The following is a 16,725-nucleotide window of genomic DNA, read 5'->3' as shown; positions in this document are numbered from 1 at the left end:
TTTTTAAAAAGATGTCTGTCACAGCTCAGTCCCTCAATAACAAAAACTTTTTATCTCAATTGTTGTAATAAGTAAAAAAAAAAAAAAAAAAAAAAAGTGGAGGGAAACCAACCCCCAGGTTGGTGCTATGTTACAGGGAACATAAGAAAGGAAAAACTTAAGGAAGTGCCACGAGACACCTTTCCATTGTGACAAAGGTATCAACGACTGACCTTTCAGTGAAACCTCCTCCATACTTCCTTGGGTCTCCTCTGCTCCGCTGTTACCAGAGGCACTTTTGGCTGAAATACCTGAAGCAATATTTTCCTGCTCGGAACGTCTTTCAGGGCATGGATTTGCAGTTGATACCTCTGCTTCGTAGCTGATATTCCCAGGCACTTGGTCATGGTGGCGGCTCGTCCCCAGTTGATGCTTAAGTGGATTGCTTATGTCTGTGGGTCTGGTTGGTGCGTCCGACTGAGATGTGAGCACATCTGCAGACTCCAGGTGAGCAGCTTCCTCTCCACCTGCAGAGGATGCCTTCTGCGCCTGTGCCAGGGCTTCATCTGCACCAGCTCCATATTGGAGTGTTTTACCATCCACATCACTTAGGCGGGCGACAGAGACCCTCTGAAATCCTTCTGTGGGAAAGTCACAAGTTTTACTTGGTGTGTTTTCTGGAATGGGCTCACTCTCCATAGGTATTGGGTCTCTTGTGACACTTGACTCTAGAAGATTGCTACCAGCTGCGGTAACTGTTTCTGGGTCACAATGATTCTTTACATCAAAAGTACGTTTTTTCTCTAGCTGTAGTTTATCTGGTCCCATCTCAAGTGCAGAGGAGTCTAAAAAGGACAGTATGGTGTCTTCAGTGGAGTACTGACGTGATACTGATTTCTTAGCCAAATGTGGCTTCATCTTGCCTGGCGACAGGGCAGCCATTGCGAGAGCATTGTCCTCTAAGTAGGGGAGATCTGTATTGTTGCCTTCTTTTTGTTTAGCTTCTTCAGACTTACTGATGGACCTAAGGTTCACAGATTTCAGGACTGTCGGTGTAATTGCAAGGGATGGTGGAGGATTGGACTTGAGTGTTTCTCCTACTGGGTTCTGCTTATTATGACTAAACACATGCAGTGGGTGACGGTGGTGGAATGGTTTATTCAAGACACTATGAAGAGCACTTAGGTCAAGATGGGTGGGAGGTATAATTGGAAGTTCAAGGTCTTTACTCAGTGACAGAGCTCCATCTTTTAAAGAGGGTTGCTGTAGTGAGGATTTCCTTTCTGGGACTTTCGGTTTTCTTTTGCTACCTCCAGGAGACAGTGGACCAGAAAAGAAAGCTGTAGGGAAAGAGGAGGTTGGTGTTTCAGACTGGCTCGAGTAGCCACTTGATGGGGATGCCAAGCCGGCCAGCTTTTCTGGTGAAGCCAGTTTAAACTCATTGTCAACAGAAGGAAGGGATGGGGTGGTGGCTCTTGATTCTGACTGGGATGTTTGGGACTCAGAGCTCTCTGGAGATTTGATGCATTCGATAACTGTGGTACCCGTAGCAGTGCTTGAATTAGATAAAGATCTGTAAGGATCGTTTGTTTTCAAGTCATTTAGAAGCCAGAGATCTGCATAGTGAGTTGAGTCAGCACCTTCATCTTTGAATGGTGGAATATCTGAAGTGTCTAACTGAGGTTCCTTAATACCATGTTCACTCTGATTCATCCAAGAAGATTCCTGCTTGGTGGGAAGGTTGGCATTTTCCATTCGAGAAGGCGTGTTGGAGAAATCAAGAGGCAGCTTCATTTCCCTGGAACTGTGAGGCAGGAGCTGGCCAGTGTTTATCTTTGGTTCTTTCTTCTCAGAAACGTCTGCATTTCCATCGGACTTCCTCAGTGATGAGCTCCGTTTAGGTGGGGTCGGCTTTGCCTTTGGTTTCCTGAAAGAGATGCTTGGTCTTCCCTGCCTCCTGTGGTCTAAGTAGTCCTGCCAGGCACAGTCCGGGAGAGTAGGAGGAACCCCCATGCCCTGGCCATTCTCTGGGCCCAGGGCTGCATAGTGACAGACATAACTCTTGTTACCTTTGAGGCCACAGTCAAAGTGCATGGAAGTGTAGTATCCTTCTGTGTCCACTGAAAAGTGAGAGCTAGTGTCTGCTTTGTCTGATGGAGACTTTTCCAGAAAGCTGTCGTAGGTGGCCATGCTTGTGAAGCTCGGGCAGCCCAGGCTGTCTGCCTTGGGGCGTTCAGGACTAAAATCCTGGCGGCAGGAGGCATCATGATGGTGATGCAGGTAGTTCCACTCACTGTCACTTGTGTTGCTGTTGTTGGGGTCATCCAGCAGGTCGGCCACCGTGGAGGTAAAGGAGTTTGCCCGGTGGCCTCTCACTTTATCCAGGTGGTCGTTGTACTGCTCGGTCACGAAGACAGTGGCATCCTCATTAGCATGAGGGGCCGTGTTTAGGGACAACTCCGAGTCACAGTGTGAAGAGCCAGTGAGGGGAGGAGAAGCTGCAGGAGGAATCGTCTCTGAGGTCTGTGAGGGGCATGTGGAGCTGCTCCCACTCCAGTTGCCGCTGGATGACTGGTGCTCGTCCTTCTGGTCCATGTGGCTGCTGAGGAGGACGCCGGCCGTGGAGATGCAGTGGATGGGGCTCCCAAAGGTGTCCGAGTTGGAGGAGATGTCACAGCTGCCAGAATCGGCAGCCATTCGGGATAGACGCGACCTCCCTCTCTCATTTAACTTGTGCTGGGGGCTGTGAAGATGTTGAGAGCAAGCCAGGCCCAGAGCAGGCTGGCGTTCCTGTGCACTCGGGCTGCTGGGGGCGTCACTGCAATCATTAGTGTTTCTTTCTCGGTCACTCACGAAAGGCTCCCCCTCTTCATATGCCGAGGGTTTAGCACCAACTTTGGGCTCAGCATCCCCACCTCTGTTGCCCTCCCGGGGAAGGCTCCGAGATCTTGTGCGGCTGCTCACTGCTGTAGTAAACATGGCGTCGCCTTTGTCTGCCAACGCGGAGATGTTGCCGGCAGAATGAGAAAGGGAAGCTGCGATGCTCTGACCCCTTTGAGCTCTGATTCTCCTTCTGGATGGAGCAGCAATCAGAATATCTTCGGTTTGGCACTCCGAGTCCCTGGTTCCAGACCTCCTGTTGACAGTGCTGGAAGGGTCTGGATGTGTGTGCACGATCACATTCCTCTCCCTGGCCACAGGGGATTCATCAGAATCTAGGGCACATGGACAGCACAGTGAGATATTGTATACCTCAGCAGGCTAACACACATTCTGAGAGATGCCCACAAATCTGGGTGCGGCATACTGGATCTTTCTCTTGAGAAAAAACAAGCAGCACGTAAAATTAGGAGAAAGTTAAAAGGCTTTGGGGAATCTGCCCATTTGCCTCTCTGTGTCTCTGTCCCTCTCCCTCTCTACACACGCACACATTTTCTTAGTGTATACTAAGAGAACGTGTTCTTAGATCTTTTGTGAATTCTCTCTCTTCACTGTCAAATTATTTGCCCCAGTAAGTGATGACTATTTTTTTTTAAACTAAAGTTAAACTAAAGTGCATTTAGTCTTCTTGGCCACTATTCTTTTTTATTTTGTAATATATACTCAACAAAGTAAAACTCTTATAACTCATTATATGCAATAATAGAGATGCTACCCTAATAATAAGAATAACAACAACAATAATAAAATGTAGGAAGAGATTCCTAAATACATGGAACAGAAAAAAAATAGAAAAAAAAGTCATAAAGCGTAACATGTTATCAGTATTCAATATTTAATTGAATATGCTTGAAATTTACCTTTTTAAAATAGTTAATGCCATAAAAGTATATCTCTCTTCAAATAAAGGTATAATTTTTTAAAAATAATTTTTCACAGAATCTTGTTAGTTTTTATTATTTCCATCTTAATAAAACTTTTAAAAAATTACCAAAATATTACATTTTAGCCGTAAGACCTGAACATATATACCTAAATCCATAAGGTTAAAATCTTCATGGTCAAGGACAGAGATTCAAAAAGTAATACCACCAGCTTGCTGAACACAAAACAAGTACACACCATTTCAAAGCCTCTACAAGTTACCGCACTGACTATTTTTAAGGAAGCTGATTAAAAGGCCGGCTTCCATTTCCCCTCCTTATAATCGCACCCAACAGAATGTTAACCATTAACAGTTTTATACCACACCTATTTCTTGTTGGACTCTTCTGGGGATACCCGAGATGGTTTTCCTCCTCCTCAGTTTTCGTCTCCGCTGTAGTACGGATTGTGAATGAACAAGAGAGCAGCGTATACTAGCCTCTCTGTCAAAACCAACTCCTGCAACCCACAAATAGGTCTCATTAGCCTTTAGAAATGGCAAACAAATTTTCATTTGCTTGGAACACAGTGATATTTATTGATTGGAAGTAAAGGAAGAGTTTGGATTAAGCCCGTGAATAAATATAAGGGAGCCCTTATTCAGCTCTTATTTAAATTACTCTGCGGTACATTAAGCTTTACTTCTAAATGCGGCTCTGCACAACAGCTTGCACTGCCAAGAGCAACAAGCAAAGAAGGAAAATCAAAAGAAAGAGGAGAGAAAAATAACATCAAAGAATCACTCTCACACAGAAACAGCTCCTTAAGGACTCACAACCTTTAGTTACTATTTACTGGGCTCTCTGATGCTGTCTTTGCAGAGTAGATCCAGAGCTAAGATGCTAACCCAAATTAGTTCAGCTAACATTTCCTGACCCATCTCTTCACTAAAAGCATCTTTGTGAGGTATCTTTTCCCTCTCTACCCACTACACTGCAACCCTACACACACACACACACGCACGCACACACACACGCACGCACGCACACTCTTTCTGTGACGAGAAAGTAGCCTAAAGATTTGTTTTTAAATTCTCATGTAACTCTACTTTCTTCTACTGACCCAGTTGGACACTTTTTGGTTTGGTAGCAGGGTCTTATCAATATGAGAGGAAAGTACAAGGCAGTCCCCAGTTCTGTCCTTGAGTGGGTCTGCCTTCTCCATCAGGTGGAAATGAAGCTGGGAGTCCCAGTCTTTACAGTGAGTCTCTGTTTGCTTTTATAAATACAGGGGCCAGACCTTGATGCCTATTTGTTTCTCTTTCCATAATCACATCATTGCTATGCTACAGGCAGTCTTATCAAATCTAGAATGGTGAAGGAGGTGGTGAGGAACTCAAACTCCTGTCTGGCATAGGCATGCGCCATGGATTTGTCAGCGTGAGCTTTGCCTTAGAAAGTCATGATGCCAAAAGTGCTTTGGAATCTGGTTACCTCATCATTTATCCTGACTGTTAAGCATAGAGCAGGATGGCATGTTAAACTTCGGCTCAGCTATATATAATGAAGCACTCTGAGTTCTGCTTAGCATCACAGTGACAACAGTTTCTAGAACTCACTTTGAAAAAAGTCTGAGATATCACATGATGAATAATTACAATATTATTGGAGAATCTGTACTAACGGAATTTTCCTTTCTTAGCTCCAACCAAAAATTAAGATCCTTCATTCTACTTATACTAATTACAGGACGTCTGGCATACAGACACACTTTATGTTATATGGACATAATTAGCAGCTTTCTCATTAAAGCTCTTGAAATCAGCATATAATCTAGGCTTTAGTCTGAGAGTTCCTGAAATAAAGCAGAAGGAAAGATCTTCCTTTTTCCTGAATCACAAGACCCATAATCAAAGAACTAAATTTGAAAACAAGATTTACTTACAGTGTTATGAAGAAAGCAGGTGGTGCTCAAATCGAATGTTCCCAGAATGGAAAGTTAGTTTAAGAGGATGCCAAAATGATACATTTTGACATCTACCTAATCCAACCCATTTAGATTGTGGACATCAGATAAAGTACACATCCTTAGAATAATTTATCCTACAAGTTGAGTAGATCATCGGGAAAATTACTCCCACCTCATAACCAGCTGATCAACCAGAATTCTTGTTTTTCAGGAAGGAAATAAGGTCTATCCCAGATACCTGTTCATCCTTTGCTCTCCACTTTATGGGAGAGAAATCTCAGTGGGGTTAATAATAGCCATGTCCAAAATGCATCTCAAGCGACATGCAATTTTTAGTCACATGGTACCAGGAAAAAAGTCAGTAATTATATGGCCATTTGGAAAATTTCAATATGCAAATAAGTTAAAATATAACTATTACAGATGTTTAAAGAAAGCCCAGTGGATAGATCGTTTTATGTCTATCTTTGAAAGTTAGAATATGTCATAACATTATTTTACTTAAAGCTGAGATTACCTGGAATTTACAATTGCTGCAGGCAAACTTTTCAAGAAAAGTCTGTACAGGTTTACATTTGACTTAGACTAATACACTCTCAATACACAAGAGGAGGAAAGCAGAGAGGAATGGAAGACAGGCTTGCTGGATTAGAATAGAATTCAGCCTTCATCTCTGAATACATATATTTTTAGGTCAGAAATCACCAAAATCGATGCAGAGGTCTAAACGATCTTTTAAACAAGCCTACCTTCATCCAAGGAAGCCTGAAAACAGATTTTATAGTTGGTCTACAGGATCATTACTTGCCGTTTGAGGGACCTGGGGTTTGCTGTTTTCTCTCTTGCTGGGCCATGCATCATTATCATATGATTAATCACTGCTGCTTTCTCCATTATTTCAGTCAGCTATGACCAAAGAGCTGTTTGGTGACTTTTTTCAAAAAGAAACTGTCCATCATTTACATAACAAGCGGCCCAGCAGAACATATGCAAATTGATGTTCAAAACCTGACAAAAGCATATTGAACATCTTCTGGGTTGTATTCTGATGAAAAAGGTATTGCTTGTTTACAGAGCGGTGTTCTTAACTGGTACACCCAGAAGCACAGGTTTTGAACATATTTAAAACACAGAATATTCTGACCCGACTGCCCCTAAGAAAAGAACAGAACGTTACCAGTGACATTGATGGGAATAATGCAAGAAGAGATCACTTGGGCATCTTGTTTCATTTTCTCCTCTGGTGTTGGGAGAGGCAGTGCTTTGCTCCAGTTGGTCTGCTTGTCCAGTGTCGAGGGGATATTGTGTACCGGGTTTTTCGGCCTCTGCCCTAACGTGACATCTGTGTCTTCATCTTCTGGGGGATGGGACTGCAAATGAAGTACATTCAGACTTCGCCATCATGGTTTATATGTAAGCACACATATTAAGGAATTTCCCAGTTAAGAACAGTGAGGTCAGAAATAAACTTTTAGATCAAAGGAAGAATTCCTAGAAATAGTAAGCACAACTAATCGAAAGTTATGATTTCAATAGTCAAGAGACACAGAAGAAAAAATGGGCTACATGAACATGCTTTTCAGGTCAAATGGAATTAAGAGGAGAGACAGGTAGCCATAAATCCCCAAACTTCAAACTGAAGAAAAATCTGAGTCTCTAATCTAGTGAGAGGTAGATCCTGGATATCTATCTCGCTGTATATTGCTACTGAAAGTCTTGAGAGCTCAAAATGACTGGGATCAAAGGGAGAAGATGATATAGATGCCTACGAAAAGGTTCAGAAAACGTCCCAGAAAACCTGGAGTCAGGAGACATTCCAGAACACATCACCTGGAAGGACAAAGCCTATCTTAATCTGAGAGGCTGGATTAAAACATAAGGAGTTAATTTTACTGCACGACAATGGCATTTGTGAATAACATTTGAAAAATGTAGTTTCACCAACGATGCGTGCACATGGAAAAACAAATCCCCCCACTTACTACAGTGGAAAATACAAAAGCAGTTAATGGGGAGAAAGGGTCGAGAGGGCTTCTTTTTCAAATTCAGAATATAAAGGGCCTTAGCTGAGTTTCTTTCCGCTTTGCAGTGTGAAGCTTTTCTTCTAGCTGTTTAGTTAGAGGCCTTGACTTCTGTATGACATTTGAAAATTCTCCATCCAAACCCTTGATAGATATTAATATCGTCTACCTTTTACTTCAGGGCTGGGATCCTAACCCAGATTATTAAAAAGGCTCCATTCCAATTTTGATTTCAGGGTTGGGTTTCTAAACCAGATTATCTTAAAAGACCCAGTTTTCACCACTGAACCTAGTTTTCTTTCTTTACATAATTTGGAGGAAGGTGAGTGTATAAAATAAATACTTTTCCCTCTTATTCCAGTTAAGTTTTAATAATATTCTGTCCTAAAATCACAAAAAAATTTTTTTTCTCATATTTGGAAGCATTGTGTCCTGTTGACTCAGGATTTCACATATTGTCAAATTGTTCTCGGGTCCTCTTAAAGAGAAGATTCCAGACACTTGTTTAAGTTAACCCCGCAGCATTTGCTTACCTTGTCAGAGGTATCTGCGAAACCCCCCCAACACACCCAACAGGATATGATTGCCCCCCCCCCCAGAAAAATATGTTCGCCATGAACATTTTAGTAAAACATCGCAACCTTCTTTCTCTCTTCAGCTTTTGTGCAGATTCCCAGCGAAGCGAATAGCTCAAATAAAGTTGGAGCACAAAAGACTTTGTTTCCTAGGTAACTTCCAAAAAGAAAAAAAAAAGTTTGGTGCATGCAAAACGAGAGACAGAAAAAGAGGGAGAGCGAGCGAGCCAGAGCTGGAAAGAAACCCCCACCACCAGAGGCCACATTTCCTAGGCGATTCCTTCCTTGAATAACAATGGGCTGGGAAACAAAGAAAGAATAGTGACCTGACTACAGGCTCTGACCAGCAGCCAAAAGCACGTTTTATTTAATGGCGACAGGGATAACTGGCTGCCCGAGAATCCTTTTGTCCTCTTCTCTTTTTTTGATTTGAGAAGTTTCACAGTTCTGATAAATACAGGGCAAGTCGGAATTTCTTCCCTTCGAACTATAAAGTCCAGGAGTGGCATTAGGTGATGCGTGTCTTGAACAGAGCCTTAATTGCAATTTAGGGGGGAAAAGTAAGTGGGAAAGACAGCCAAGGACACTGCTGTCTAAATCATATTTTATTTAATTCAAGTTAGGAAAATATCACTCTTAAAGTGGAGTTAAAAGAGTACCTGTTAGTTAGAAACAACAGTTTGCCATAGTTAAAAGACAGAAGAAAGTGTCTGGAGAGAGTGGGATAGGGCTGTGATGGAATGTTCTCAGAACCAGTACCTTTCTACTCCATGGGGTCATGTGGCAACACTCAGTGGGGGAGGGCGAACGGGTGCTGTTAAACTATGAACATGAAATGCAAAAAAAGAAAAAATTAAAAACATGCACACAACATACAGTACACCCTGGTTAAGCCAAGTCTGTAATATCAGTGAATGAATATATACTGGGATAGCGCTCTCTCTCTCTCTCTCTCTCTCTCTCTCCCTCTCCCTCTCCCTCCCTCCCTCCCTCTCTCTCCCTCTCTCTCCCTCTCTCTCCCTCTCTCCCCCTCTCTCCCCCTTCCTCCCTCCCTCCCTCCCTCCCTCCCTCTCCCCTTCCTTCCTTCTGAATACGTCCCTATTTTATGAGAAGTAGCATAAATAGCGGTTAAGAGCACAGACTTTGGAGCTAGACTGTCTGAGTTCAGATCCTGGTTCTACCACTTCTTTGCTTTGTGGCCAGGGACAAGTATTCAACCTTTCTAAGGTCAATTTCCTCATTTGGAAGATAGGGAGATAACAGCATCTTCAGGGCTTGAAGTGTCTTGAACAGAATCCCTTCAGGATTCTTTTGAGGATTAAATGAGTAAATATACAGAACAGACTGAGAAGAATGTTGGCACTCAATAAGCTCTCTAAGTCCCTGTCAGCTACTACCACCACTACTGCTACTATTATTATTGTCCTTACCTTGTAGCCGTGGCATATCTGTGACACTGTTTTTGCAAAATAGTGACTTTCCTTTAGCTCCCAATCCCAATTTGTTAATTTGGGAAATACTGAATTATTTTCCTTCCTTACAGTGAATTCATTTTCCTGTGAGCTCCTTGAAAGAAAATTCCCTGTGTGCAATGTCTTCCTCCAGGTTGCTTAAAATTTGCCTCTTCCTCATATTCATAGACTGTATTTGAAGACAAGACCAGGTTCAAGGGCATGTGACAAGGCCCTGCACTCAGGACACCAAGCTTTTTTGAGTAAGGGGCCCTACCTTTTCATTTTGCACCGGGCCCCACAAATTACATAGCTGGTCCTATTTAGAGAATAATCAGGTAACTAGAATCCCCTTTTCAGGATCTACTGAGAAGGACGTTGAAACTCTTTTAAACTCTAAACCATGTCAGCTTTGGATTCAATTAGGCCTCTATTACAGCACTTTCCATATAGCATTGCTTTAACATAACCTGAACTATCCCTGGATGTGTCTTTTTCTTCTGTTAGATTATAAGTTCCTAGGGGTCAGGAGCCATATTTGATTTTCTTTTCAGTCTTCCATGACACCAGCAGAATGCCTCCTCATTGTAAGGGCTCAACAAATTATTTTGTGCCTTTGAATGATATGAGCCCTGTGTGTTCTAACACTGATGGAAAACCCAAATACAGTAAGGATTGTGTTCAAGATATCAGGAGAAAGCAGACACCACAGAACCCACGGGTACTCACCATCTTAGTGCCGATAGGTGCAAGCAAATAGAGGAAACCACAAGCAGCGTTTGGTTCCATCAGAGGCTCAGTATTAATGTATTCCAGTTCTAACCTGTTCTTAAGCCTATGGCAGACATATGTTTTGGAGGTGGAACGCTCAAGGTCTAATTCTCTTCTAAGCTTCTAAATTTTAACTGACAGGGTTGCTCATTAATTTTTAAGCAAAGCAAATGCCATCTCCTCAGGCCCGGTTAACTTTGATCTCAATGTTATTTAAGATAAATGATTTTTGTAGGGTCTATGGCTCCCTCATTGAAAATGATTATTTTAGGGGCGCCTGGGTGGCGCAGTCGGTTGAGCGTCCGACTTCAGCCAGGTCACGATCTCGCGGTCCGTGAGTTCGAGCCCCGCGTCAGGCTCTGGGCTGATGGCTCGGAGCCTGGAGCCTGTTTCCGATTCTGTGTCTCCCTCTCTCTCTGCCCCTCCCCCGTTCATGCTCTGTCTCTCTCTGTCCCAAAAATAAATAAAAACGTTGAAAAAAAATTAAAAAAAAAAAAAAAAAAAGAAAATGATTATTTTGGGGTGCCTGGGTGGCTCAGTCAGTTGAACATCCAGCTTTGGCTCAGGTCATGATCTTGCGGTTCGTGAATTCGAGCCCCGCGTCGGGCTCTGTGCTGACAGCTCAGAGCCTGGAGCCTGCTTCAGATTCTGTGTCCCCTTCTCTCGCCTCACCCCCACCCCTGCTTGTGCTCTCTCTCTGTCTTTCAAAAATAAATAAACATAAAAAAATTTTTTAAATAAAAGGAAAAATGATTATTTTGACAGATGTGCTGTATGTGGCCTGAGTTCAAGCATTAACCTGGGTCTCTCCTAAGAATCAGTCACAGATAGTGATGTGCAGGTCTCAAGACGCTTGGGTATGCAAAATAGCAAACTCACGGAAGTAGGAAAAAGGGAGCCAGAAAACAAAGCCCACGTGGTAAAGGAACCTGTTTCCAAGAAACCAAAGGCTCCAGTGTCTCATGAAAGGATTTCAAAAAACTACACAGCAGGAAACTGCAGGGCATAACATATTAATGATATTAATATTAGTATGTTTGGTCATTTGCCTTAAATCTTCCAAGTCATCTCTCCTGTTGAGTATTTTTGCCAGGAGTGAGGGATGAGGAGTGGTTTTTATTTTTTCATCAGTTTTAGAAGCCCCTCCATCCCATTAAACAATCATGAGGTAACATCTGGAAGTGACTAAGGATGGCAAGTCCAGAGAGAGCTCAGTCCGTTCTGTTTTGGTCACCATCATGAAGTCAAGGTCTGTCTGTAATCTTTCACAGAAGATTGCTTCTCAGATAATCGGTCTCTCAGCTATTTCAATAGTAGCTCCAACCTCCAGCTTGTGAGGGCTGAAACTAGGTACTCTTGAGCTTGTGTGTGAAAGGACTGTGTTCTTTGGTTCCACCGCCCGACTAAAGCACTCAAGTTCCTGCAGATGGTCTGTTGATTTAGAGTATTTAAGCTTATAATATTCAAATGGACTTTCGTTTTATTTCTGCCATGAAATTAGTAACTGCTTGAGGGTAGTGTTTTAAAGCATTCTCTCTCCTAGGTGTTTGGTCAAAGGAAGCGAGAGCGTTCTGATTATTTCTGATTAGATTTTTACATGGTGAATGCAGTAATCAGTTCATAGAATTTTCTTCTCAATTATTTAAGAAATAAAACTGAAAGAAAACTGTTACCTCAGCACATCTCTGCACGGCCCAGCATGCCTCTCCTTAATGGGTGCAGATGGGTAAGGTGAGGAAAAGCCGCATGCTGGTCAAGCTTGCATGAGTTACATTATTCTGTATAGGCTCTATTTGAATGAATGCTATTGCTTATTCTTAGTAAGACTTGTAAGGGCAGAAACCATTTCTTGTTCATAACCATATTCCTACTGCCTTGGTACTGCTTAAACAAAATATGTTGTACTGCCAGCTAGCACCCCCGTCTGCCTAGCATAAGCAAACAGAGAAATCCTCTCAAAAGAGAGAAGATCAAATTATTTCCACATAGAATTTTTCAGTATAACATTCAGCACAAAGTCAAAGATAACAAGGCAAGAGCAGGAGACCAGACAGCATGAGCAAGGAGCATCCAAAACAATAGTTGACAGAAGCAGACCCATAGGGCCTCCTGCTCTTGAAATTACCACTGCGTGCAGGAGTAGCAGTGAACAACCTAGGCTTCCCCAGAATACATGGGTGGGAAGATTGTTAGACCATTCATTCATTCATTCATTCATTCATTTATTCAAGAGCATTTCTTTGAAGGTCAAAATCAGCCCCAGTGGAAACAAACTGTCACATGAAAAATGATATCCCTCTCATGGGTATAGGCATGCTCACTGCACAATTCTTTTGACTTTTCTGTACTTCCAAATTTTCTCATAAACAAATGTTGAAGAAAAACACACACATAAAACTTTCTCCTTCCTTTTCTAGGTTCCCATTCTGGCCCTCCTACCACTGATTTTGAGAGGGCTTAGACTCCAAGATGCACCATTTTAGAATCAGCCACCGCTGGTCTTGCCCATCTTGTCCCTGACAAAAGATGCTTTTTGGATGCTTGCATCCCATTTCTGTCCCTGATGGCCCCATAATTTACACCCTCACATCCTTTCTCTACCTGCCCAGGAAACTGCTTCCACGAAAGCTAGAGTTATATATTTTTGGTCAGTGTTCAGAGCAGGAAATAACAGACATTATTAATTTCTTCACTTTTGTGGCTGTGAACAAGCATTTCTCCAAAGATCTCAAGATTTGCCCCCACCTTTGTCTTACTGCCAAAAGAAAAATATAATCTCTCCACATTTTACTTTCTTTTTGGTTTTATTTTATATGTTGATGGGAGCTTATTGTGCTTCAAAACTCTCCAAAAGACATCTGTTAAAATGTTGTGAGTATTTCAAAAGGAAATGTTTTGAAAATTTGGCTCTGGTGTGTGATCTAACTGATAACACATGGCATTTATAGCAGCTGACTTTGAGGGCTGATTTATTACTGTCGTGCTGTCTTAAACATGAGAAATATTTACTAGAGAATGGATGTTGTGCTACACTTTGGTAGGGGAATAAAACCTTAGAGTAAAGATGTTCATTGCAAGCCAAGTGGGTTCCCGGTGAGGTGATCTGGGCTCTTATTGTCACCCTACTCTGAGACTTACTTGTCCTTAGACCTGGTCCCTGCATTTATGCACAGCTTATAGCCCATTTGTGAGATGGAGGAGACCTTGTCTGCCTCAGATTTTTCTTTACTGGAGTGTGTGTATGTGTTGCACATAAACATGAAGTGTTTGGTCTTTCTGGAGGGCTTAAAGGAACACCTTCTTCACATAGCACCCTTAGTGCCACAGTTACATGGCACTTTTATTCCATGATGGTGTCCCACAGTCTCCTCATGGCTGGCATTGTGCTCTTCCAGACATGTTTAATGACATCATTTCTGACTCATGCTGTGCTCCTCCCTTTCCTCTCTCCTCAACTCCGACATTTACCATAGGGAACAACCTTGGGAAAACAAAATGAAGTTAAGTAAAAGCTTAGGGCGCATCCTGTGCTTTCTCTGTCCTAAGCCTTTCTTCCCTTTCCTAGTGTTTCCTTTGTCACCACTCTCTCCCAGGCAGCAGGAGCCTTCATGCTTTCCCCTAAGGAAGCTGCTGAATGCAGCACCCCCAAGTGCCCAAACCCTTCACGCCACGTTCCCAGCCAGCTGTGAGGGTAGACAGGAGCCCACAGGTGCATTCATGTTAATGTGCTGAGGACTCCTAGTGAAAAGCCCAAAGGAGCACGTCTCTGAAGCAGAATTCTGGACAGTGGTTATAGGCCAGGAGGGAGATATTTGGGAACAAGTGCCTACTAGCTTCTTTAACCGCTTTACACATTACTATCTACTTAAAATAGCACAACTCATAAATGTGCAGGACTGGGGAAAACGGCCTTAATCATTGATAAATCTGCTTTTCCAAATCATAACTTTTTTTCTCTTCTCTGGTGGATATTGCCACCACCACTTCCTCACTTCTCCTGAGAAACACTTTGCAAAAGGAAATATACAAAAGGCCAATAAGCATACGCAAGGGCCCTCAACATCATTTCTCATCAGGAAAATTCAAATGAAAACCACAAGCAAATACTGCTATGTGTTAGAGGGGCTAAAATTAAAAATATTAATACACCAAGTGTTGACAAAGATGAAAAGCAAGTAGAGCTCTCATAAATTGATGAGGGGAGGGTAAAATGGTATAGTCATTTCAGAGACTGGCAATATCTAACAAACCTGACATATGTCTACCCTTTAATTCCTTCTTAGGTAAATGGAGGTAAGAAGAATGAGTATGTCCACAGAAAGCCTTGCACAAAAATATTTACAGCAACTTTATTCACAAAGTCCCTCCCCCAAAACCCTCACAACTAGAAACACCTCAAATATCTACCAACAACAGAATGGGTAAACAAATTGGGGACTACTGTATTCATGCAATGCAGTACTACCCGGTAATAAAGAAGAATACAGTATTGCTACGTACAACATTGCCCTCAAAAAAGTATGTGGAGTGAAAAAAGCCAGACACCAAAGAGTATGTGCTCATTCACTTTTGAATCCCATCTTGTTGATAGACGTCTCAGGTATGAGATCCGTGTCTAGAGAGCAGAACACGAACGCAATGGCAACGGTGCAGTTTTTACCCAAAGAGAGGTTTTTTGAAAGATAGCAGGTAACCACAAAGAATCTCTCTCTCCTTTTGATCTCAGCTGGAACTGAATGCAAATTCTTAGGGTGATGGAATGCAAAATGATTTTATGTATTTTAAAGTTCAGGAACACTTTGTTTAATGGTGTTCTATGAATGAAGCGATTTAAATGTGCCGAGCATAACAAAATTCTACTTTGAAGCCTGTGTGGAAGGTAGTCCCCATGTGAATGGAAAAGAGGGCTCCAGGGAGGCCGGGACGGAGAGCACTTCCTGCTGCTGCTCAGTCACTTATTCATGGGAGTTGCTCTGGACTGTCAGGGAGAACACAAAACAAGGCCTACTGGGCCACGACCACTGTGATGTTGACGCCAGTGAGTGTCTTATTCATCCCCTGTGGCCAGCTTTGCCAGTTAGTGGGGTCACTGCCAAGGGCCATTCAGCATCAGTCCTCAAAGGTTGCTAGCACCAAATAAAAGACATGAGTGGGGAAAAGGCAGGCCAGGCTTTGAAGTGGAGGGAAGAAGGAGGCTTTGAACTCCTGCAAACAGCGCAAATACCCTCACCCACAATGGCCCAGAGGTGCGGGGAGAATTCTTCCCTCACCCTCCTGCCTTGCCGTCGCCTGGGGGCTCTGAGGTGTGCGGTAACTGAAGACATGTTGTGTATTTGGTCTCACTCCAACTGACACTTTTCCCTTCTAACTCACGCCAAATGTGGCGAGAACTCGGTAGGGTCCTACTTGACCTTATCCCAGCAAATTAAACAAAATAAAAAAGATAAAACTTTCTTATGCACGTGCCATGCATGTCCCGCCTTTACTTTTTTCCCTGTTTTTCCCCCTTCTTTAAATTGACTCTTTTTTTTAGTATAGCTCTGTGTTATCATGTGCACAGACTCACATAACCCTCCCACAATCAGGAGTCAGAGCATGTCCATTACTTCAGAAAGGTCCCTTGTGCTGTCCCTTTAGAGTCACAGTCTCCCCCAGCTCTTAGCCCCTGGCAACCAAGAGTCCGTTCTCCTTCGCTATGGTTTTGTCATTTTGAAAGTGTCATATAAATGGAACCCTACCTTTTGAGCCTGGCTTCTTTCACTCAGCATAATGCCTTTGAGATCCATCCAAGTTGTTGTGCGTATCAGCAATTCATTCCTTTTTATTGTGAGTAGTATTCCATTATCTGCTTAGACTCTGAACAGTGAAATGTCTCAGGCATGCAAGAAAATGGGAACCTGAGAATATTCTGTGATGATGTGTACAAACAAGTAATTTTATTCGCTGTTCCACAGCCAGGCTAATGTTTTAAAAAGAAAGAAAGAATTCCAACGCTAAAACCTGCAACAAGGAATTTTCTTTATTTCTCATAATATTTGTTGTTAACTGCACTTATTGGCTAATGCTTTCATTAGCTATTGTGCTGCCTATTAAGCTGTCGTCTGTCAGCTGCAAATCTCTTCTTCCATGCTCTGTTATGCTGGGACCCTGCAAATA

At 42.6% G+C, this 16,725-nt stretch overlaps 1 protein-coding gene across 2 annotated transcripts in view; it reads right to left on the bottom strand.

Annotated features, from left to right (window-relative positions):
* The window catches only part of NHS (NHS actin remodeling regulator), a 345,377-nt gene that overhangs the window by 6,884 nt on the left and 321,768 nt on the right, over positions 1 to 16,725 (bottom strand). For both annotated transcript variants that reach the window (XM_030304637.1, XM_030304639.1), the window contains exons 4-7: positions 9,107 to 9,169; positions 6,929 to 7,121; positions 4,171 to 4,302; positions 213 to 3,194 (exon numbers count right to left, since the gene is read on the bottom strand). In XM_030304637.1, the coding sequence (XP_030160497.1) occupies positions 213 to 3,194; positions 4,171 to 4,302; positions 6,929 to 7,121; positions 9,107 to 9,169 (3,370 nt within the window). The remainder of the gene's footprint in view (positions 1 to 212; positions 3,195 to 4,170; positions 4,303 to 6,928; positions 7,122 to 9,106; positions 9,170 to 16,725) is intronic.

This window comes from Lynx canadensis, chromosome X, assembly GCF_007474595.2.
Source record: "Lynx canadensis isolate LIC74 chromosome X, mLynCan4.pri.v2, whole genome shotgun sequence".
NCBI classification, from domain to species: Eukaryota; Metazoa; Chordata; class Mammalia; order Carnivora; family Felidae; genus Lynx; species Lynx canadensis.
The sequence above is the reverse complement of the archived record's forward strand: the minus strand, read 5'-3'. Positions and strand labels throughout refer to the sequence as shown.